This window comes from Zootoca vivipara, chromosome 17 (genome assembly GCF_963506605.1).
Source record: "Zootoca vivipara chromosome 17, rZooViv1.1, whole genome shotgun sequence".
In the NCBI taxonomy this organism is placed as follows: domain Eukaryota; kingdom Metazoa; phylum Chordata; class Lepidosauria; order Squamata; family Lacertidae; genus Zootoca; species Zootoca vivipara.
In genome coordinates this window covers 3540524-3564710 of record NC_083292.1, presented here as the reverse complement: position 1 = coordinate 3564710, position 24187 = coordinate 3540524, and the positions used below count along the sequence as shown (strand labels likewise).

Genomic DNA, 24187 nt, shown 5'->3' with positions numbered 1-24187 from the left:
TAGGTCTTAACTGAGATTCTGTTGTGGATTAGTTTTTGTAGAGATTTCACCTATAGGGATGTCTATAGCTAAGAGTGCTGCATATGGTGACTACTACTCATCCCTTGATGCCAAATACTGTATTCTCTATTGCCATCTGCAGGATTAGAGCTGATGGTAGTTTTTGAAAAAGAACTGGATAAGCATGAGAAAAATCGTCAGGAACTGGCAAATGCTGAAAAACTATTTGACCTTCCAATCACAATGTACCCTGATTTAATGAAAATCCAGAAGGATATGAAGGGCCTGAGGCAGATCTATGATATATACAAGTTGCAGAGAGTAAGTGGGTTTGTTTTAAATATGTGTGTGTGTGTGTGTGTGTGTGTGTGTGTGTGTGTGTGTATAGAGGGGGGGGAGAGATTTCTCATAGCTGAGGGCTTTGTCTGCATCACAGAAGGTTCATGCTTCAAATCTCACACCAGGTTAGTGGCGCCGAGTTATGCTCAACATTGGGGGGTCCTCTTGCACATGCATGGCATCGCATGTGTGTCACCCCCGCAAACCTGACCAGGTCAACTCAGCCCATCATTCCCACCCACCTTTGTGAAAGGGACACGAGGGGCAAAGATGCTTCACCCTGCATGTCCTTGGCAGAGATTGCCAGCGCGCCTTCTGGGGAGGCCCTCTAATGATCATCAAAGGGACACACGGGGGAAGATGCTTCGCACAGCTGCATCCCTGGCAATCCTCAAAAGGATGCGACAGGGCTAACATCTTGCTCCTGGTGTGTTCTTTTGAGGATTGCAACAGAACATTGGGGGCCCCCTTCTTGAAAATATGGGGGGCTGGCCCCCATGTCCCCACATAGATGGCACTCCTGCACCAAGTTGCAGTGTATGGCCTATTTTTTTTCAGTCCAACCATCTGTAAGCAGGGGCTTGGTCCATTGGGTAGAGAAAGTCAAATGGATACTATCTGTACATTAAGCTTTAAAAATAAGAGTGCTTTCTGGACTGGTAGGGGAGAGTGTTACCTTTTTAGGGTGTGTCTACACTGTATTTTGGACAAGTTTTGCATTCTATATAGCTGCAGTTATTTATTTTATTACCTTTGAATCCCTCAGTTCATCAGAGATTGGCTTCCAAAGCAACTTATAACAATTTAAACTCTTGGTGTGTGCATGGTAGTCACTTTTGTCCTTTGACAGTTGGTAATACAATCCAGGTTCCAGGTTTTTCTCTCCAGAGGGAAAGTTCAGGAGAAACAGTGCGTGGGCTTGGAGGCTAGTTGGTGACAGCTAGTATACACAACATCCAGACTTCTATTTAGAGATAGATGTATCAGTTTGTTTCTTGTTTATCAATCTCTCATATACAGGCAGCATTCCAGATCATTGTGCACATAAACCTGCTCCACCCTGTTATGGCACCGCCCAACCTTGCCCCCCTTTCCAGCTACTTCTAGGTTGCCACGATGTGCGCATGCATGGTCATGCATCAATTGGATGTACGTTAATCAGTTGTTTCCTGTACTTTATTCATAATTCTGTCCCATCCCATTTGCACATTTGTCTCTGCTCTCTGTACAAGGATTTGTTTTTAAGAAAAATATTTTATCACAAAATACATATCTCAAGGTGAAGATTTCTAAATATGTTTTACACTAATACATTTCTTTATGCATTTTGGTACTTTTTAAAAAAGTGAGAACTGTATTGCAAAACTTAAGAAGTGTGGAAGTTGAAGGATAATTATATTCCAGGCTGTTTATTAGTTCAGAAGGTACAAATTAGCTCAATTCTCTTAAAAGTGTAGAGTATACAGATGCAGGAGGAGGGGCAGACTGGAACACCACTGCTTTTTATAAACATCACTGTGTCTATCAAAGGTACAGCCCCCCTTTTCTTATTCACTTCCTTTTAGCCTTGCAGAGCCACCTTAGTCAAATTGAATCCTCTACACCCTCACTAAATCGCCAATAGAACTCTTAACTCTGGATGGTCATTAACAACTCCCACTGAATAACAATAGGCTGAAGTGGTGGCTATCAAATCTTGCCTGAAAGGGTATTCTGCTCCATTGTCTTAACTGCTTAACTACCGGTAGCCACTTTGCTTTATTTATTTGATGTGTTTTTGTTACAGCTGTGTCCCCACCCCACCCCCACCCCCAGCACGCGGAGACTGAGCTGCTCTTGCTAAAGCAAAGCCCTTTCCACTTCAGTTTTTGGAAAGGAAAAGTGCTGGTTATGGTCTGTAAAATACATTAATTTTTTGCTTCTGGGGGGGGCAGCTGCCCCCCTGCCTACGCCCATGTACACCTTCAGTCTTCATGGCGGGGATCCAGATCATACAGCATAGTCATTCCAAGAGGCAGCAGCATAAGCTGCCTGGAGCCAGCACACTTCTAAGATTGATCTCAGCCCTTCCTCCTTATCCTCCTTCCCAGAAACCCCTTGCCCTCCTCCAGAGTAGTTACCTTGGCAACCTTCCAAATCCCTAGTCTGTGGTCACGCCTGGGGCAAGAAGTTATCATTTCTTGTTAACAACCCTCAGTGGCTCTCTATTGTTCCCTTAACTGCCCTAGCTTGGCCAGGCTACCCAAGAGTTCCTTTGCAGCTTATATTCATACCACAAATAACCAAAATCCTAGCATTTATAAATTTTACCCACATCTATAGCAATATGTTTATTATAAGTTATTTCCTGTTTCCAGGCTGCTAAAGAAGAATGGTCTCAGACTCTGTGGGTGAACCTCAATGTGCAGGTGCTGCAGGATGGTATTGAAGGGTATCTAAAAACCCTTCGCAAATTGCCAAAACACGTCCGAAGTGTGCCTGTTGCATATCATCTGGAAATGAAGATGAAGGCATTTAAGGACTCAATTCCTTTGCTGCTGGATTTGAAAAATGAAGCATTGAGAGAAAGGTTTGATTTCAATTCATTCATATACGGTTGCATGTTAAAGACAAACATTTCAGTGATTTGAATCTACACCTGATACATTTCACGTCTGTTTCTTACTCTTTGGTGAGGGAAAGCTGTCAAACAGGCAAGTTCTTCTAATTTTCTCTCTGCTGTTCTGGCCAATGCATTTGATGATATTAGAAATTCATGTGGGCATAGAAGTATCCTTGCTGCAAAATTCCCATGCTAAGCAGCTACTGAGACTACAGTAAATGAATAACATAACTGATAGCATTCCACTTTAGTTATCTTCTTTTGTAATAAAATTCCTTGCTGTTTTAAATGTCCTCTACAGTGGTACCTTGGTTGTTGAACTTAATCCGTTCTGGGAGTCTGTTTGACTCCCAGAACGGTTTGAAAACCAGGGCGCACTTCCGATTGGCTGCAGGAGCTTTTTGCACTCAATTGGAAGCTGTGTCAGACGTTTGGCTTCCAAAAAACGTTCGCAAAACGGAACACTCACTTGTGGGTTTGCAGCATTTGGGAGCCAAAACGTCCATGTACCAAGGCATTTGACGACCAAGGTACAACTGTATATGGACTTTTTGAGGAGGGAACCTCCAAATGTACACACCACACTTGCATTTGCATCACAGTGGCAAATATGGATTTGGGACCAGGTTTTCCCCAGGGTGTAATGTGCAGTTTTCCCCTAAAGCAACATATCTTGTTGATCTGTTAACACTTTTCAGGCACTGGAAAGAATTGATGCGTCGAACAAATACAGTTTTTGATATGGCAACAGAAACATTCACTCTGGAGAATATGTTTGCCATGGAGCTGCACAAATACACTGACGTTATCAATGAGATAGTTAGTTCTGCTGTGAAGGAACTTGGCATTGAGAAGGTAAAGTTCCCCTTTGCTACTCCTCTTTCTTTAGGGCTCTTACAGCAATATCTACAGCAAATGATTAGAAACTTTGAATTTTTTTTTTGTCTTCTCATAGGGTGTAAAGGAAATAGTAGAAACCTGGGAGAACATGAAATTTACTGTGCAAAGGTACTTCAAAGGCACTCAGGAACGGGGCTTCATTTTGGGAGCTGTAGATGACATAATTCAGATCCTGGATGACAATGCAGTCAACCTCCAGAGTATTTCAGGGAGCAGATTTGTAGGACCTTTCCTGTCTCTGGTTCACAGCTGGGAAAAAACTCTCTCCTTGATTGGTGAAGTGATTGAGGTAGGGAAGTAAAACAAAGTCTATTTCATGAGTGGTGTTTTTAGTCTCTTTTATTTACCTGTTATCGTGTGCCCAGGCAATGAAACCCACTGCCCCTTTTATCTTAAGTAACAAATACAGAAGGACTCGGACAAGCATCTGGGGTTCAAATTAGACCACAACTTTATTGATTACAGATGTAAGTGTTTGGCATAGCATTGGGCACATCTGCTACGTCTAGCCCACCTGCTGGAGAAATCTGGGGGTGGTGGTCAAACCTGATAAAGGATTCCTATGACATACATCAAAGAAGTACCACCTGACAGGTTTGCCACACTGGGGATTGCTCTTGCCCTCAGCCCCCACCTGGGCAGAAAGACGGAAGTACCTCCCTCAGGATCCCTTTAATGTGATATCCCGCTCCCACGGAATGGTAGGGATGCAGCCTGCGTTTCCCCCTCTGGCAAGGACAAAGGATCATATACAATGCCATAACTGCCAAAGTTGTGACGATTGCTACGAGGAAGGCAAAAAAAACCCCCAGACAGTCCCAACTACCCTAAGGGCAAAATTCCTCTCTGGCCCCCAATATGGCAACTGAAGTGATCCATAGCAAGGTTAAGCAAATACCAAAACAAGGGAGGGGGAAGGGACATCTGGAAGGTGACTGCAGTGCCGGGCAAGGCAATTGGCCAGTTTATATGCCCAGGGAACGGATCTGGGTGAAGACTGTGTCTGAGTCTCTGTCAGCTCTGCACCCCCCTCCCTCGAAGCAGCACCCCCTGGCCTGCTTGTGATTGGCAGGCAAATTAGAAATTCTCTCAGCTGATGGGAGAGGCAGCTGTGTCTCCCAACAGCCATGGGGACCCAGCACAGGGAAGAGGAGGATGGTGGTGGGCCCTGCTCTGCCACAACTGCTGTCCAACTCACAGGCAAGTGATCAGATATTTTTCCTTTTTAAAAAAAAAACAATATTTGACTTCCCTAGGTCTGGATGATAGTTCAGCGAAAATGGATGTATCTGGAGAGCATATTTATTGGTGGAGATATACGATCTCAACTGCCAGAGGAAGCTAAAAAATTTGACAACATTGACAGGATATTTAAAAGGGCAAGTATCTGACTTGTGTGTTAATGGGAGCATTGAAGTACAGAATATTGACTGTATACATGGTTTGAATGCATCTTATATGCGCAAATACACCTGTAATCCATGGTGTTAGCTATCAGTAGTTTCTCATCTTCTTTATTCATTCTTACCTGCAGATAATGTCAGAAACGGTCAAAGACCCAATAATAAAGAGATGTTGTGAAGCTTCAAATCGTCTTTCAGACCTACAAAATATAAGCGATGGCCTGGAGAAGTGTCAGAAGAGCTTGAATGATTACTTGGATTCCAAGAGAAATGCTTTCCCCAGATTTTTCTTCATATCAGATGACGAACTACTTAGCATTCTGGGCAGCAGTGACCCACTGTGTGTTCAGGAGCACATGATCAAGGTGGATAATGGGCTGATCCAAGAAACAATTAAAGGGCCCTTTCACATTCTCCCTTTCTGTTGCAGAAAGTGGTGTATATAGTTGGATTATGAGGCAGAAGGCAGGAGCAATATGGGTGCTTCACACTGGTATCCAAGGGAGCAGGAAAATTATCCAGAATTTCCAGGCCTGTCCTGCTTCTGGCAAAGAATCTGATGTTTATAGAAAGTGCTTTTTCACATGATATATTGTTTGTAATCGATGGAGTTCCTTGCCATAAGTTGCAATGATGGCCACTGGCTAGGTTGCTTCAAAATGGGATTAGACTAATATATGGAGGATAAACCTATCAATTGTTGTTAGCTGTAACAGCTGACAGAACCACCATGTTCAGAGGCAATTTGCTATTCAGTGCAAGTTGCTAGGGAGCAAACAGCGGAGAGGGTTGTTGCTTTTATGTTCTGCTGGTGGACTTCTGATTATTATTAAAATTATGACCATTAAAATAATTTAAATACTGTGTTTGCTTTTAAGCAGAAATACAAAAGCAGTTGATTGGCCACTGTAGGTAACTGGATGTACAACTAGATGGGAATTTGGTTTGAGCCAGCTTTCCTTTAGTTCATTTAAGAGAGTTTTAACTAACTGTATATTTTGTCCAGACACAGAACTAGATCACAGGTATATTTTACATTTCCAAAACGGTTAGATATCTGATGACTTAATAACTATCAGTATTATTCTTGGTCACAGGGCAAAGGAGCAGGCAGGAAAGGCCAACCCAACTTCTTGTTCTAGTAAAGAAACTCCTGGCACATCGAGGGCATCCTCAGAATGAATTAAACTTGCTGTTCTTGTTTTCCACCAGAGGATGGATCAACCCTTTTCCTGTCTGGCCTCCTGCCCTGAATATCAGAGTGGAACTTCATGGAAAATTAAACTTCCAATTCCTAATGTTTATTTACTAAAGTGTTGCTTATGTATTTCTGTAAATTTGGGAGTTCTATACATTATTAAGGGACGTGGGTGGCGCTGTGGGTTAAACCACAGAGCCTAGGGCTTGCCGATCAGAAGTTTGGCGGTTTGAATCCCCGTGACGGGGTGAGCTCCTGTTGCTCGGTCCCAGCTCCTGCCAACCTAGCAGTTTGAAAGCACAAGTAGATAAATAGGTACCGCTACAACAGGAAGGTAAACAGTGTTTCCATGCGCTGCTCTGGTTCGCCAGAAGCGGTTTAGTCATGCTAGCCACATGACCTGGAAGCTGTATGCCGGCTTCCTCAGCCAATAACCCGAGAGTCGGTCACAACTGGACCTAATGGTCAGGGAGTCCCTTTACTTTTATCCTTTCTTAATGGGTATTTCTAGGGCCATAAACTTGCATCTACTAACCAGGTAGAAGGCCTTGAATCATTTTTGAATTTGAAGCAAATATTTAATCAGGAGAATATACCTGAATTTCATACTGGTGATGCCATTCTCCTATGTGAGTAGTGTCATTGCTTCAGTGTTATCTCCTCCTGGTATGTTTCAGATGTATGACAATGTAGCTGCCCTGAAGTTTCATGAAGATGACAGTGGCATGAAGATAGCTACTGCTATGATTTCTGCTGAAGGTGAAGTGATGGATTTTCGAAAGGCTATCCCAGCTGAAGGTAGAGTGGAGAACTGGATGACTGCTGTACTTGTTGAAATGAGGAGGACCAACAGACTTCTTACTAAAGAAGCCATTTTTCGGTACTGTGAGGACAGAAGCAGGTGAGGTAATCTAATGCAACACATTTGGTTGACAGCAGGGTGAGTTGAATGAGTCTTGTCAGGGAAGAAGGCAGGGTATAAATAAATTAACAACAACAATGTTGCATAAGATAGCATTTCCATGGCAACTCTTTATGCCAGGCTTCCTCCACCTGGCACCCTCAAGATGTTTTTGGGTTGTAATTCTCATCATAGCCAGGGATCATGGATGATGGGAGCTGTAATCCAAAATGTCTGGACAATGCCTTCTGCAGTGAAAGTTGTGGCAACCTCAAGGGTCAGGTTGGGTTGGGCTGTTCAGTCTGCACAATGTCAAATCGTATACGTAATTCCTACAATTTAATTTAGTATTGTACTGCTCAGTCATGAACATGGGATTCTCTATCCATGGAAGATAACATTCTGGTATAAAATGGTTCTCTCATTTGCACCAACATGCTAGGCTTTTACATTCCAGAATCTTTGTCCTTCTTGGCTGGGAACTGCTGCCTTCTGGTTCTGGTTGTCACAGCATCATGCAGATCAATGCACTTTTGATCAACAGGAACCTGTACATCTGCCATAAGGGCTGTTTGGCTTTGCACACAGATCTAACATTTGTGCCATTGCATTCTACATCCCTAGGGATGTAACCACCATAGCCTGACTGATCGGGGCCTGTGTAATCCTTGCATTAACAATTATATCCTAATCTTGGAATGGGCTGTCACCACACATACAGCTTCAGGCTTGGCTATACATCTCCATGCTGGGTATGCTTCCCCTTTGTATCCCTGCCTTCTTAGTGTTTTATTTCTTTTGGTTAGCTATCCTACTAATTGAGCTGAAAACTGAAAGGGCAACTGGAGAGAGGATAGCCAATATAGATTAAGTGATGTACCTTTGTCAAATTAGAGAACACAACCCTCAACATGGATGTCTTGGGTCAATCCAGAAGCCCTATTATTCAGTTTTTGTATCCAATGTGATGTGTTATCCACGTTCTTAAGTCAGGCACCATGTTTACTATTTGAGGCATTTCTGAGAGAAGCTGAGCTAGAAGGCAGCCTAGCCAGGCTAATGGATGGTGCCTTGCCATCTCAGCTCTCCTGCTACATCCAGAATGTTGTACAGTCATCTTTCTTTTCAATATTATAATGATTCTTTGAGACATATACTTTTTATCTTTGTTTTACCTGATTACTGCTGGCCACCTGGCAAAGTGATTCTGCTTTTTCCCTTAGAGTTGACTGGATGCTGATGTACCAAGGTATGATGGTGCTGGCTGCCAATCAGGTGTGGTGGACCTGGGAAGTAGAAGACGTCTTCCGAAAAGTGAAGAAGGGAGAAAAACAGGCAATGAAAAACTATGCCAAGAAAATGCACTTCCAAATTGACTCACTAGTAACCCGAATCACCAAACCACTAAGCAGAAATGACAGGAAAAAATACAATACCGTTCTCATAATTGATGTCCATGCACGGGATATAGTTGATATATTTGTAAGAGACAGGTAATTGCAGGGTCAAGATTAGTAAGATTGCTCTGTTTAATAAAAGTAATGAAACCATTCTTGAGGTCCCTTCTGTGCTTTAATTTCCCCTTTTCCTCCTCCATCCTGTCTGCTTTTCTAACTTCTCTTGATACCATTTGCTGACCTCTTTTGATTTTTGATGTTGCATGTTTCATTAAAGCCTGGAACACCTCTCTCTCTCTCCCTCTCTCTAGCATCATGGAAGCTCGTGAATTTGAGTGGGAAAGCCAGCTGCGTTTTTATTGGGACCGAGAACCAGATGAACTCAATGTGCGCCAATGCACTGGTGCCTTTTCTTATGGCTATGAATATATGGGCTTAAATGGGAGACTGGTCATCACACCACTCACAGACCGGATATATCTAACACTCACACAGGTAAACCAATAAAGGGGCTTTTCATTTAGCTTAGGTTCTTAAGTGCTGTTGAAAACAATGGAAGGTAAGTTTGGAATGTATGTTCAAAGCCATGCTGTTTTTATTGTAATTATTTGTATGGTTTTCATAGATGAGAGAGATTTTAATTCTATCAATGTTTAAGTGTTTTTTAATTATTGTTTATTCTATGTTTTTAACAGTTCTTCATTTTAGCTGTAAGCCACCTTGAGTCCTGTTAGGGAAAAAGACAGGGTATAAATAAGTATATAATAAGAATAAGAATATTCTGCCTATATACAACTTTCCTTCAGTTAGTGTCTTGGCTTTGAACAAAGGATCTATTCATGCATGGATGGAAGTGTCATTGATGCAGGATTCCGGTCCCCTAGCTAATGATTCAAGCCCAGAGCTTCTATGTGGCCCCCCTGGCTTTCCAGGTCTCCTCCTACCCCCCCTCTCTCTGGCTGCACCGGGGGTGGCTGGGGCGGCGGAGCAGCTCTGCTGTTCTGTCTGCTCAGCTGCGGAGGCCTCCAGACCTCTGAGCTCTGCTGAATTGCTGCCAGGTGATCCCAGTCCTGGTGAGGCTGAGATTGTCAAGGAAGGGGGTTGGGGGCTCTGTACAGCCCGTGTGACTTTCACCTTGGGTGCTGCTGGCTCCCCCCACTCCTGCTTGCAGCGGTGGTGGCCACATTGGCGGTGCGGGGACTGGCCCAAGGACCCTGTTGATGTTGGCCAACAGGAAAGTAATTTGAAACTGGAATTGGTTGCTCATGGTGTGTACACTCATCTCACTTTCACTTCTGATAAACTGTTTCTGCAGTTTTTTGTATTATTTTCAAAATCTTCCAAACCTGTTTGATTGAGGTACTGCAGGGGAAAATAACTATGCACACCACAACGGGTGCAAATCTGTTAACTCATTTTCAGTTCTCTTAAAGACTATTGTCTTTCTCCAGTCATTCATTACTAGAGACTGGAGAATCTAGCACTCATTGCAATGGCAAAGTATATTTTCTCCTTCTGTGCCTCACTTTTCTGTGACTTTTCCTCCAAAGGCTTTGTCCATGTATTTGGGTGGAGCACCTGCAGGTCCAGCAGGAACTGGGAAGACTGAAACAACTAAAGATCTTGCCAAAGCATTGGGCTTGCTTTGTGTAGTAACTAATTGTGGAGAAGGCATGGATTTCAAGGTAGGAATATCGCCTCTGCATTCCTCTACTGCTCTCTTTTTAATGACAGAAAACCACTTCCATGCCCTCTAAATGCCATGATTTGGCTGGGACAATCAAGGAAACGTGAGCAATCACGGATTTATAACTTCACCCTGGATGTCCTGGATTCATTTTGACTCTACACTTTTCTATCTCTAGGATCACTTGACTACCCTTTTATATCTCTAGCGTCACTTTTCTATTTCTATGAACTAAAAGAGTCTACAGAGTCCACAGAGAAAAATAAAACCGGCAACATCCTGGGGTGGGAGAGGGAAGTCCCCCCCCCATTGCATCTCCCAAGCGCCCACAGGGAGAAGAGAGTCCTCCCCAGCTTAGGCTACCTGTGCTTTGAGCCTAGCGGCTGCAAAGCAACCATCTTCCACCTCCAGCCACTCAAGGGCAAAGTGTGCTCTGTGTCCTTGCTTGTCTGGATGAGTCCCTCTCCAAAAACCATCATGGCGGTGGCAGTTGCTTTGGGACAGGGTTCGTTGGTGGCTTGAAAGAGTTGAGAGAAGTTTCCCCACTTCTTCCGTTTACCATGTGCGGGGCTCTTATAAACAAACTCCTTCCTAGCAGCACAAACCCAGTCTTCAGCTTCCACATAGCGGATCCACATCCCTCAGGCTCCAGGACAACCTGTTCTTTGTCCCTTTATTGATTAAACTTGCACTTAATTGGCGATTCAGTTTAAATTAGCTGCCGGAAAAGATTAAATTATTGAATGAAATTATTACAGAGAAAGAAATAAAAGAAGTAATCCAGAAGATGAAAATTGGGAAATCGCCAGGCCCTGATGGGATCCCAATGGAATATTATAAAAATTTAGAGGAAATATTAATAACCCCACTGAAGAATGTAATGAATGAGATCTTAATAAAGGGTATAATGCCGGATTCTTGGAGAGAAGCCACGGTAACATTATTGCCCAAACAAAATACAGACCTAGAATCACCAGCAAATTACAGACCCATCTCATTGTTAAATTGCGATTATAAAATATATGCAGGCGTATTGGCTAATAGAATAAATTTAATATTAAAAGACATATTTCATGAGAACCAAGCAGGATTTGTTAAAGGGAGACAGACAAAAGACAATATAAGGAATTTAATAAATATTTTCGAATGCTTAGAAAACGACAGGTGGAAACAAGCAGCAATTATGTCAATCGACGCTGAAAAAGCATTTGATAATGTGTCATGGGCGTTCTTAGAAAAATCTTTAGAGGAATTAAATATAGGAGAAAGGCTTGGGAGGGCGATTGGGTCAATTTATCAAAACCGGAAAGCAAAAATAGTCATAAATGGGATAACTACAGGTGAGGTAAAAATATCAAAAGGTACGAGGCAGAGGTGCCCTCTGTCGCCGTTATTGTTTTATAATAGTATTGGAAGTACTGTTGAAGAATATAAGAGAAGATGGGATCGAAGGGATAAAGGTAGGAGTTAAAAGGTACAAAATAAGAGCGTTCACGGATGATGTAATCATTACCACTGAAAACCCATTAAAAAGTATCCCAAGGGCATTAGATAAAATAATCGAATTTGGAAAGCTGGCAGGTTTCAAAATAAATTATAAAAAGAGCTGTATATTAACAAAAAATCGAAAAAGGAAGGAAAAAGAAAAATTACAGGGAATTAACGGCATTGAAATTAGGAAAAAAATGAAATATTTGGGAATACAAATGACAACAAAAGCATTGATTTGTATCAAGAAAATTATGAAAAAAATTGGAAAGAAATTAAACAAAAATTGGAAATCTGGTCTAAATTAAAATTTTCTTTATTAGGCAGATTTTCGGTAATAAAAATGAGTGTCTTACCAAAAATGATGTACCTCTTTCAAAACTTACCAATTTTAGGAGGATCAAAATGTTTCAAAAATTGGGAAAAGGATATTTCCAAATTTATCTGGGATGGCAAAAAGCCAAGAGTAAAGTATAAATTACTGATTGGCCGAAAGGAAAGAGGAGGTTTTAGCCTACCAGACCTAGAATTGTATCACGACGTGGCTGCCTTGTCATGGATAAAAGATTGGATAGAATTAACAAATACTGACGTGTTAGATCTAGAGGGTGTAGGATTGGGTTTTGGTTGGCACCTATACCTGTTAAAAGAAAAAATGGAGATACACAATAATTTCTGGAACAACATTCTAAGAAAGTTGTTATATAAAACATGGAAAAAATATCAAGGTGTATTAGAGCCAAAAGTGCCGTGGTGGATATCACCTAAGGAAGTGGTAGCTGTAAAGAGAGTAAATATGGAAAAAATTGGCCAACATATAAAGAATTATTAGAAGAGATAGATGGAAATTTGAAAGTAAAAGAATATAATGAAATTAAAGTATATTGTAATGTTTAGCTACAATATTTTCAAATCAACCAAATATTTAAAAAAGATAAAAACAATTGGTTTCGAAAAAGAAATTTCCAAATTTGATAAAATATTATTGGAGGGGAAAGATAAATATATAAAATAATTATATTAATTGTTATTAGAGTGGGAAACAAAAGATGAACAAACAAAGGAAATCATCATTAGGTGGGCTCAAGATTTGGGGAAGGTAATCATGTATGAAAAATGGGAAAATTATGGAATCGGGACCTAAAGTATATCTCAAATTATGATCTGAAATAAAATGTATTTAAGATGCAATATAGGTGGTACCTAACACCGGCAAGATTGGCCAAAATGTTTAAAGGAAACAGTAACATCTGTGGGAGGTGTAAGGAAGAGGTCGGAACATATCTGCATATATGGTGGCAGTGTAAAAAAATCAAAAAATTCTGGGAAGAAATCTATAAAGAGTTGAAAAACAATAGTCAAATACTCTTTCAGAAAAGATCCAGAAATATTCTTATTATGAATGTTAAATGAAGAAATAAAGGCAAGAGACAGCATGCAACAACAGCCGGTAGAATCCTTATCGCGAGGAACTGGAAAAGCAATAAAATACTGAGCAAGGAGGATTGGCTAACCAAATTGACAATATATCAAAATCTATCAATAAAAGTTGGGGTAATGAAAGGGCTAAGCGAAGAGAAAGCAGGAAGTGATTGGAAAAATTTAAAGCAATATTTAATGAAGCAGATAGAAAAAGCCAACCTCATAGCAGAGGTATGAAGGGCCCAAAATGCATAAAGGAAAAGAAATATAGTAAAAAGTATACAGTCTGTCAAGGACATTAAAACCAGAACATAGGCAAGGCTGGAAGTCACAAGTGGTGGATGGTTCAAATTTTTTATTTGTTGTATACAGTTAGTTTTCGTCTTTTCATCGCTATATCTCTCATGTCTGTATTGCAAATGAGATTATCTTATATTTTAAAATCTTTTTTTCTTTTCCCCCCCTCTCTCTCTGCTTCAAATTGTCTGTATATGTTTTTTGATTTGATTTCAGTGTATATATGATTTGCATTTGATTTTTGTGTATATTTATGTTATGTTTGTTTATATTTCTGTTTGGAAAGTAATCAGTAAAGTCTTTTTTAAAAAAATTAGCTGCTTGTGCCACTGCCCTCTTGCAACTTCCCCACCTGGGGCTGGAGGAATGTACACATGTTTGCAGGTAGCACTGAAGGAAGCCTGGAGGTGACGCCTCAGCCATGAGATGGAACTGGGGTGAACTTCCTCAGGGTGCCTAACACCTCAAATCTCTGTCATGTGACTGTGGCTCTCCTGGGTAGCAGTAAGAGAAATCTTAAGTCTGGATGCCTTCTTCACTCTGAACCAGAAGGGACTTTCATGACCAATGGCTGCCATTCAGTTTCAATACTTCTTCATCTTTTGCATTCTAGGCAGTGGGTAAGATTTTCTCCGGTCTTGCCCAATGTGGCGCGTGGGGTTGCTTCGATGAATTTAATCGGATTGATGCCTCCGTGCTTTCAGTCATCTCTTCACAGATTCAAACCATCAGAAATGCTCTGATGAACCAACTGAAAACATTTCAGGTAAAGAGGAGGCAGGGAAGATGATTTTGTGCATAAAGGGTTGGATTAGGTTTCAGGTGCACCAATATGTACACGCATGTAAGTTTGGGAAATGACGATCCTTTAGTGCAGGCACCCCCAAACTTCGGCCCTCCAGATGTTTTGGACTACAATTCCCATCATCCCTGAGCACTGGTCCTCAGCTAGGGATCATGGGAGTTGTAGGCCAAAACATCTGGAGGGCCACAGTTTGGGGATGCCTGCTTTAGTGGGTCCATTTCGTTCTCTTACGTATCTGTCTGAACTTCACTTAGGCTTATGTTTCAGTTTGAAGGGCAAGAAATTTCTCTGGATCCGCGAATGGGCATTTTCATCACCATGAATCCTGGCTATGCGGGCCGTACTGAGCTCCCTGAATCCGTTAAGGCTCTTTTCAGACCTGTAGTAGTAATTGTGCCAGATCTCCAACAAATCTGTGAAATCATGCTGTTTTCTGAAGGTTTTCTTTTGGCAAAGGTAGGTCAGTGCCTTCACAAAGAGCTGGTACATTCATATTTATTACATATCTGTAGTGTTTTGTGAATGTTGTTAGCCACTTTGAGGGCTAGTCAAAACTGAGAATATCACACACACACACACACACACACACACACACGTACACACGTTGCTGTGGTTCTTTCCTGTGGTCCCCCCCACCCTGTCACGATCCATGACGTATCCTGCCCCTCCTCCCTCCACCCCTTCGGCTCATCCCTGTGTTTTGGTAGGATACCCTTCCCTCTGTTGTCCCCAGGGAGTGTTGGCTCCTCCCCCCTGTTTCTCCATACCTTGGCTCCCACCCTTGGAGAAGGAACTGTTAGGTTCTGGGTTCTATTTCCCAGCATGCACTTTTGTCTGAGCCCTCTGTTGTCCTTGCGGCGTGTTGTCCCCTCCCCCCCCGTATCTCTATACATTGGCCCCTGTGCACGCATCGTGAACATTTTTAAATATTTAGATTAATTTTTTTTTGAAATAAGAACATGAGAAGCAGAAGTTATTATTGTTTAATTTTATTTTTGGGGTTGTCATTTATTTTGGTGGGTATTGTATGATTTGGGCGTTGTGTGTTTTGTGGGTTTTTTTGTTATTTGGATTTTCTAATTTTGGAGTTGGGTTTTGTATGTGTGTGCTGTTTGCGATGTTTTATTTCTCTAGTTGGGGTTGTCATTTATTTTGGTGTGGGTGGTTGCTTTTTGTTTTTTTATTTTTGGTGTAATTTTTTGGAATGTAGGATGGGATGTATTTTGTTTTTTAATGTGTTGTTTGTAACTTTTTTATTTTTATGGTTTTTATTGTGGGTATAATTGAGGAGTATTTGGTGTTGAGGAAGGTGGAGAGAGGTCCATTTGGGCAAAGAAAAGGATCGGGGGTGATGTTGCGCCCTGGGCCCCAGAGAACTACTTTTAAAATCCTGATTGGGGGGGGGGATCAAATAGCGAAGCCCCACAGCCCCGTAGCACCCGAGCTGTTCGGTTCCATAAAAAACTTTGGAAGTGGCAAAGGGAAGGTAGGGGATTTTAAATGGGGGGGGGGGGGGTTGGCCACTGCAAATATCCGAGGACTTAAACTGGGGTTGTCTGGTAAAGGCTGCCTTGGTGTATTTAAATGTGAGCTGAGGCCTCCGCCCTGTATCTCCATTCCTTGGCCCCGGCCTGACTCTGTGGGTTGTGTGGTAATGGCTGCCTTGGTGGTTTCAGTTGCTTGGTTGATGATGTCATTATTTGGCGCAGCCCTTCAAAGATTCTGCTGGTGACAGCACGTAATCTGCCTTTCTATTGGATGCTGCTGGAGTTTTCAGACCTTCTGCTGGTGATTTATAATTTGGGCGCCACTTTTTTGTGTTTAATCATTATTTTATGTGTGAAAGGTATGGTTTTTTGAAATAATTTTTACGCCAGATCCCTTCCTGATGTGGCCAAATTTGTTACATTACGGTTAAGCAGTATGTGTGTGTGTGTGTGTGTATATATATATATATATATATATATATATATATATATATATATATAGTTTCACTTAAGGTATTGAACCTATAGTGGTTCATTCACACATGTGACTCATGTGTACATGTATGAATAAAGTGCACATGGGCAGCTTCAGGGCTTTTTTATTTAAAAAACCCACACATTTATATGTGTTCATGGTGTGTTTTGTCTGCAAGCCCCTGGCCAAGAAGATGACAGTGCTCTACAAACTAGCAAGGGAACAACTTTCTAAACAGCATCACTATGATTTTGGGCTTCGGGCTCTTAAGTCAGTACTGGTGATGGCAGGGGAATTGAAGAGAGGCTCACCGGATCTAAATGAGGTAAGCATATCCTAATCCATTATCCTGGCTTCCTGGAAAATAGAGAACCTGGGGGCTCATTCACATGACCCCATGATTGTGGGCTAGTCCCTATTAGTGGGGTGGGAAAGCTGAAAAAAATTCACATCTGGCAACCAATATGCCATTTTGGTTCCCGGTAGTACATAGAATCATAGAGTTGGAAGAGACCACAAGGGCCATCCAGTCCAACCCCCTGCCAAGCAGGAAACACCATCAAAACTTTCCTGACAGATGACTGTCAAGCCTCCGCTTAAAGACCTCCAAAGAAGGAGACTCCACCACACTGCTTGGTAGCAAATTCCACTGTTGAATAATAATAATAATAATAATTTATTATTTATACCCCGCCCATCTGGCCGGGTTCCCCCAGCCACTCTGGGCGGCTTCCAACAAAACAGAAATTCTAAAATACAGAAATCCATCAAACATTAAAATACAGAAATCCTTCACACATTAAAAGCTTCCCTAAACAGGGCTGCCTTGAGATGCCTTCTAAAGGTCTGGTAATTGTTGTTCTCTTTTACCTCTAGTGGGAGGGCATTTCACAGGGTGGGTGCCACTACCGAGAAGGCCCTCTGCCTGGTTCCCTGTAACTTGGCTTCTCGTAGTGAGGGAACCGCCAGAAGGCCCTCGGAGCTGGACCTCAGTGTCCGGGCAGAACGATGGGGGTGGAGACGCTCCTTCAGGTATACCGGACCGAGGCCGTTTAGGGCTTTAAAGGTCAACACCAACACTTTGAATTGTGCTCGGAAACGTACTGGGAGCCAATGTAGGTCTTTCAGGACCGGTGCTATGTGGTCTCGGCGGCCGCTCCCAGTCACCAGTCTAGCTGCCGCATTCTGGATTAGTTGTAGTTTCCAGGTCACCTTCAAAGGTAGCCCCACATAGAGCGCATTGCAGTAGTCCAAGCGAGAGATAACTAGAGCATGCACCACTCTGGAGAGACAGTCAGTGGGCAGGTAGGGACTCAGCCTGCGTACCAGATGGAGCTGATAAACAGCTGCCTTGGACACAGAGTTGACCTGTGCCTCCATGGACAGCTGTGAGTCTAAAATGACTCACAGTTACCCCATTCAGGACCAGGGAGTCCCCCACACCCGCCCGCCTCCTGTCCCCCACAAACAGTACTTCTGTCTTGTCAGGATTCAATCTCAATCTGTTAGCCGCCATCCATCCTCCAACCGCCTCCAAGCACTCACACAGGACCTTCACCGCCTTCACTGGTTCTGATTTAAAAGAGAGGTAGAGCTGGGTATCATCAGCATACTGATGGACACCCAGCCCAAACCCCCTGATGATCTCTCCCAGCGGCTGCATATAGATGTTAAAAAGCATGGGGGAGAGGACAGAACCCTGAGGCACCCCACAAGTGAGAGCCCAGGGGTCTGAACACTCACCCCCCACCACCACTTTCTGAACACGGCCCAGGACCCAGGATGAAGGAGCGGAACCACTGTATGACAGTGGCCCCAGCTCCCAACCCCTCTAGACGGTCCAGAAGGATGTTATGGTTGATGGTGTCAAAAGCCGCTGAGAGATCCAGCAGAACAAGGAAACAGCTCTTACCTTTGTCCCTAGCCCGCCGGAGATCATCGACCAGTGCGACCAAGGCAGTTTCAGTCCCATGATGAGGCCTGAATCCTGACTGGAAGGGATCCAAATGGTCCGCTTCTTCCAGGCGTGCCTGGAGTTGTTCAGCAACCACTCGCTCAATCACCTTGCCCAAGAATGGAAGATTTGAGACTGGGCGATAGTTGGCCATATTGGCCGGATCTAAAGATGGTTTTTTAAGAAGCGGTTTAATAACCGCCTCTTTCAGCGGGTCTGGGAAGGCTCCCTCATGGAGAGAAGCATTTACCAACCCGCGAAGCACATTGCCCAGCCCTTCCTGGCTAGCTTTTATAAGCCAGGATGGGCAAGGATCAAGGAGACAGGTGGTTGGTTTCACTCGTCCACGCAGCCTGTCCACATCCTCGGAGGTAACAGATTGAAATTGATCCCACAAAACTTGACTAGACAGGACTCTAGCACTCCCCCGCTCTGGCCCTGCTCCCACGGTGGAGTCTACCTCTTCCCGAATCTGAGCGACTTTATCTGCAAAAAACTTTGCAAAATCATTGCAGGAGATCCTGTGGCCCGTACTGGGCCCGGATGGAGCAGGTGGTTCCGCTAAATTGCGAACCACCTGGAAGAATCTCCTGCTGCTGTTTTCTGCAGATGCGATGGAGACGGTGAAGAAGGTCCTCTTCGCCGTCGCCATTGCCACTTGGTAGGCTCGAAGTTGAGCTCTAGCCCGTGTCCGGTCTGATTCAAAATGAGTTTTCCGCCACCGGCGCTCTAGCCGTCTCAACGACTGTTTCATCGCCCTCAGCGCCGGGTAAAACCACGGGGCTGTCCGGGCTCCATGCAATCTGAGAGGGCGCTTCGGAGCCAGACAGTCAATAGCGCTGGTTAACTCTGCATTCCAGCGGGCCACCAGGGAATCAGCTGAAAGGCCATCGACATGGGATAAAACATCCCCTACCACTCTCTGGAAGCCAATTGGATCCATTAAGTAGCGGGGGCGGACCATCCGAATCTGTCCCACCTCCCTGCAGAGGGGAAGGGTTGCGGAGAAGTCCAGTTGCACCAGAAAGTGATCTGACCATGGCACTTCTTTTGTTTCGCTTTTACTTAATGTCAGATCACCAACATCCATAGAGGTGAACACCAAGTCCAAGCCATGTCCGCGGCTATGAGTTGGGCCAGACTTATTCAGGGACAGCCCCATGGTGGCCATGCTTTCCACGAAGTCCCGAGCGGCTCCTTGTACGGTCGTGTCGGCATGGATGTTAAAATCCCCTAAGACAACCAAGCTAGGTGTCTCCAGGAGCACATCCGACACGACCTGAAGCAGCTCGGGCAGGGAATCCTTGGTGCAGCGGGGAGGTCGGTACACCAAAAGGAATCCTGTACTGCCCCTATTGCCCAACTTCCAGAACATGCACTCAGAAAACTCAGTCTTACCAATAGGACGCCTGGTGCAAACTAATGACTTCCTAAAAATCACTGCAACCCCCCCTCCCCGCCCAGATGGCCTGGGTTGCTGTGCATAAGAGAAACCTGGTGGGCAAGCAGCACCAAGAACAGGCCCATCGGCTTCATCCAACCAGGTCTCTGTCACACATGCCAGGTCAAATCCTCCATCCACAATCAGGTCGTGAATGGCAGTGGTCTTATTCATCATCGACCTGGCATTGCACAGCAGCACCTTCAGGTCATGTGGGTATCCCTTGCTGATTCCAATATCCGTCCGGTCAGGACCAGACCCGGAGGCAGGGATAGTCCTCAGACAACGACTAAGTCTGCCTCCTCGGTAATGACCTGGTCTGGTCTTAGCGTAACTCCTCCTCCTACCTGTGACCACTGAGATCGGTTGTCCCAGTGCACCCCCCCTGTGGAATCTGCCCCAGCCATTTTGCTTGCTGGGACCCCCTCCCGGGCAGCCCTGACCCCTCCCCTTAAAAACAAAATAAAACCTCTGTAAAAAACAGCAAAGAACGGAACATAAGAAAAACACAAAAAACACAATAAAACCATAAAACCAAAAACAATAAAAATTACAAATACACTAAAATTTAACAGATTCCCACACCCAACTAAAAATCCCTCCCACCTACCACCCCAGAGAAAATAAAAACAGCGGCAGCAGTCCTTATGAGGCCCTAAACCAGGTGGAGAGAGGCAGGGACAGGGCCTGTGGGCACTCACAGCAGGAAGAGTCCTGGGCAGCACCAACAGCAGAGCAGAGCAGCGGCAGCAGTCCTTATGAGGCCCTCCAGGCCCCGCCCTAAACCAGGTGGAGAGAGGCAGGGACAGGGCCTGTGGGCACTCACAGCAGGAGAGAGTCCTGGGCAGCTCTTACTGTCAGGAAGTTCTTCCTAATGTTTAGGTGGAATCTTCTTTCTTGTAGCTTGAATCCATTGCTCCGTGTCCGCTTCTCCATAACCTTCTCTTCTCCAGACTAAACATACCCAGCTCCCTAAGCAGTTCCTCATAAGGCATTGTTTCCAGGCCTTTGACCATTTTGGTTGCCCTCCTCTGGACCAGAGCGGAATACAGTGGTACTATTACTTCCCTTCCCATCTAGATGCTATACTCCTATTGATGCAGCCCATAATTGCATTGACTTTTTTAGCTGCTGCATCACACTGTTGACTTATGTCAAGTTTGTGGCCTACCAAGACTCCTAGATCCTTTTCACATGTACTGCTCTCAAGCCAGGTGTCACCCATCCTGTATTTGTCCCTTTCATTATTATTTTTTTGCCCAAGTGTAGTACTTTACATTTCTCCCTGTTAAAATTCATCTTGTTTGCTTTGGCCCAGTTGTCTAATCTGTTAAGGTCATTTTGAAGTGTGATCCTGTCCTCTGGGGTATTAGCCACCCCTCCCAGTTTGGTGTCATCTGCAAACTTGCTCAGGATGCCCATCATCCAAGTCATTGATAAAGATGTTTAATAAGACATAGGTAGATGAGTCTAAAAAGTCCAGGACACAAATTTTCACGGCCCTCTAGCAGCTATATCATAGAACCATAGAATTGTAGAGTTGGAAGGGACCCTCAAGTGTCATCTTGTCCAACCCCTGCAAATATGACCATAAAACCTTAATCCATAGGTCGGCAACATCGCCCATGGGCCGGATGTGGCCCACGGAGGCAATTTATCCAGCCCACGGACTGCCCGTGAACCGAGCCGGCTGTGCGATGCGGCGCGGCACGATAATTCGCCGAGCGGCGCCAGAAATCGCGTCTGCGCAGCCGCAGAAGCGATTTCTGGCGCTGCGGACATTTTGGGCATGGACAGCGCTGCTCTGGAAATCGCTTCTGAGCATGTCCAGATGCGATTTTGGGCTTCCAGACGTGCAGAAGCAATTTATGGCGCTCCGGACATTTTGGACATGGGCAGTGCGGGCGCCAGAAAGCGCTTCTGCACATGTCTGATGCATGAGCCCACGGCCGTGGGGAATGAACCCACGGCCGGAAAACGTTGCCGACGCCTGCCTTAATCCCTCCTTATTTGATTTAACAACATCAAACATGAAAAAAAGCAAATACTCAGTGTACTCCATGTTTCAGAGAGAGAAACACACCTCCCATGTATATAGCTCAGGCAACCTTCAAAGGTAGCCCCATGTAGAGCACATTGCAGTAGTCCAAGCGGGAGATAACTAGAGCATGCACCACTCTGGCGAGACAGTCTGCGGGCAGGTAGGTTCTCAGCCTGCATACCAGATGAAGCAGGTAGACAGCTGCCCTGGATCCAGAATTGACCTGTGTCTCCATGGATAGCTGTGAGTTCAAAATGTTTCCCAGGCTGCTCACCTGGTCCTTCAGGGGCACAGTTACCCCATTCAGGACCAGGGAGCCCCCCATATCCACCCGCCCCCTGTACCTCCAAAAAAGTACTTCTATCTTGTTTCAACCTCAAACCTTTAACTGTTATATGGTGAAAGGCAGCAGCTATTTGAGGGGGCTACTAAATTGGGAGTGGGGGTACTCAATAAAACCTATTTTGTTCACTAAACATGTTAACTGTTTTTTACAACAACCATCAACCCTAGGATGTGGTCCTGATGAGAGCTCTGCGAGACATGAATCTCCCAAAATTTGTTTTTGAAGATGTTCCTCTTTTTCTTGGCCTCATCTCTGACCTCTTTCCTGGACTTGATTGCCCTCGAGTACGCTACCCTAATTTTAATGATGCTGTTGAGCAAGTGTTGGCTGAAGGAGGCTACGTTGTCCTGCCAATTCAGGTATGAAAAATAAACTCAGAAAAATGGAAAGTATCATAAATGTCAGGCCACGTTTTTTTGGGGGGGGGGGGGCTGGCTGTATAAAATGGCATACTTAAAGCCTGGCTCTGCTGCAGTAAGGTCTTCCATCCAGTCCATAGGTAGCAATTATAATCCTATTAGGTGGTGGAAGAAACTTCTTCCCTTCATCTGTTCAGATTATGATGATTTGGGATTTTTCTTTTCTTTATTTTACTTTCAACTTGGGGTATTTGGGTTATATCTTTGGACTTAAATACCCCTAAAATGGAATTTGGTTGATTTATACTATTAGAAAAAAAGGCTAATAGTGAGTTTAGCTGATGTATACTCTATGAGGCCTTTTAATGGTTTTTCATCAGGTGGATAAAGTTGTCCAAATGTATGAAACTATGTTGACTCGTCATACTACAATGGTGGTTGGGCCAACAGGAGGCGGCAAGTCTGTGGTTATCAATACCTTGTGCCAGGCTCAGACAAAGTAAGTACAGATCATGAATACAGGTAGATAATTTGGTAAGACTTGTTGCTATTCCTTCAAAAGAGCAAGAGGATGAGAATACACTTCCCCACTTCCTCCACTTTCATGGGCGTAGCCGGGGGGGGGCAGAAGGGCAGCTTCCCCTCCCTAAATCAAGTAATTAAAATAAAAATAAGTAGAAAGTAGAAATAATCAAAATATTTGAAATTGAAATACTTGCTGAGGTCACTTGGATGATGTTGTGGCGCTGTCTAGCGACGCAATTGGCAACCCCATTGAGCAATAGATGTGGCTTCCGTGAACTGACCAATTGTGTCAGTTGCTGAGGGAAAACAGTGAGGAGGGTTACTTCATTTAAGTTCTGCTTCTGAGCTTTCCAGAGTCATCTGGTAGCTACTGTGGAAAGCAGGATCAAGCTTTGATTTACTTTGATCTGATTCAGCAGAGCCATATCTGCCAAGTTCCTGCCTCAAAAATAAGGGATCGGACAGGAAGTAGCACTGCCGCCATTTTGGAACTGGGCGGAGCATGCTCAGAAGTGACTTTTGATGCTGCTCTGCCCAGTTCCAAAATGGCCACCGCACCAGAAGTCGCGCTGCAGCCATTTTGGAACTGGGCAGAGCAGCATCAAAAGTCGCTTCTGAGCATGCTCCGCCCAGTTCCAAAATGGCCGCCGCGCCAGAATAAACCAGGAAAAAACAAAAAAATCTGTTTCTTCAGCTGGGAACAGCTGGAAAAACGGGGGTTTCCCGGGGAATACGGGAGACTTGGCAACTATGAGCAGAGCTCTTCTTCATGTTTTTATTGGGTACGAATTGTGAAGTCTTTGTATGCAGGAGTTGCTTTGGCACGTTCTACTGCAATGTGTTACTGTTTTTCTTCCTAACTGCACCTCTGATGTCCATGTAGGCTGTCATTGGTGACCAAACTTTACACGCTGAACCCCAAAGCCATGAGTGTTATTGAGCTGTACGGAATCCTAGACCCCACCACACGAGACTGGACTGATGGAGTTTTGTCCAACATCTTTAGGGAAATCAATAAACCCACAGATAAAAAAGAGAGAAGGTAATTTCTTAAGGGTTAGACCAATATTTGTATTTCTGTTTCAACTGCTTTATTAAGTTTTGTAACCAAGCAAACATA

General features: G+C 44.0%; 1 protein-coding gene across 2 annotated transcripts in view; it reads left to right on the top strand.

Annotated features, from left to right (window-relative positions):
• The window catches only part of DNAH10 (dynein axonemal heavy chain 10), a 130412-nt gene that overhangs the window by 45253 nt on the left and 60972 nt on the right, over positions 1-24187 (top strand). For both annotated transcript variants that reach the window (XM_035097917.2, XM_060269865.1), the window contains 16 exons: positions 143-321; positions 2697-2908; positions 3640-3796; positions 3897-4130; positions 5098-5220; positions 5376-5609; positions 7120-7343; positions 8567-8836; positions 9052-9235; positions 10291-10425; positions 14248-14400; positions 14707-14895; positions 16580-16726; positions 22351-22542; positions 22923-23041; positions 23951-24109. In XM_035097917.2, the coding sequence (XP_034953808.1) occupies positions 143-321; positions 2697-2908; positions 3640-3796; positions 3897-4130; positions 5098-5220; positions 5376-5609; positions 7120-7343; positions 8567-8836; positions 9052-9235; positions 10291-10425; positions 14248-14400; positions 14707-14895; positions 16580-16726; positions 22351-22542; positions 22923-23041; positions 23951-24109 (2911 nt within the window). The remainder of the gene's footprint in view (positions 1-142; positions 322-2696; positions 2909-3639; positions 3797-3896; positions 4131-5097; positions 5221-5375; positions 5610-7119; positions 7344-8566; positions 8837-9051; positions 9236-10290; positions 10426-14247; positions 14401-14706; positions 14896-16579; positions 16727-22350; positions 22543-22922; positions 23042-23950; positions 24110-24187) is intronic.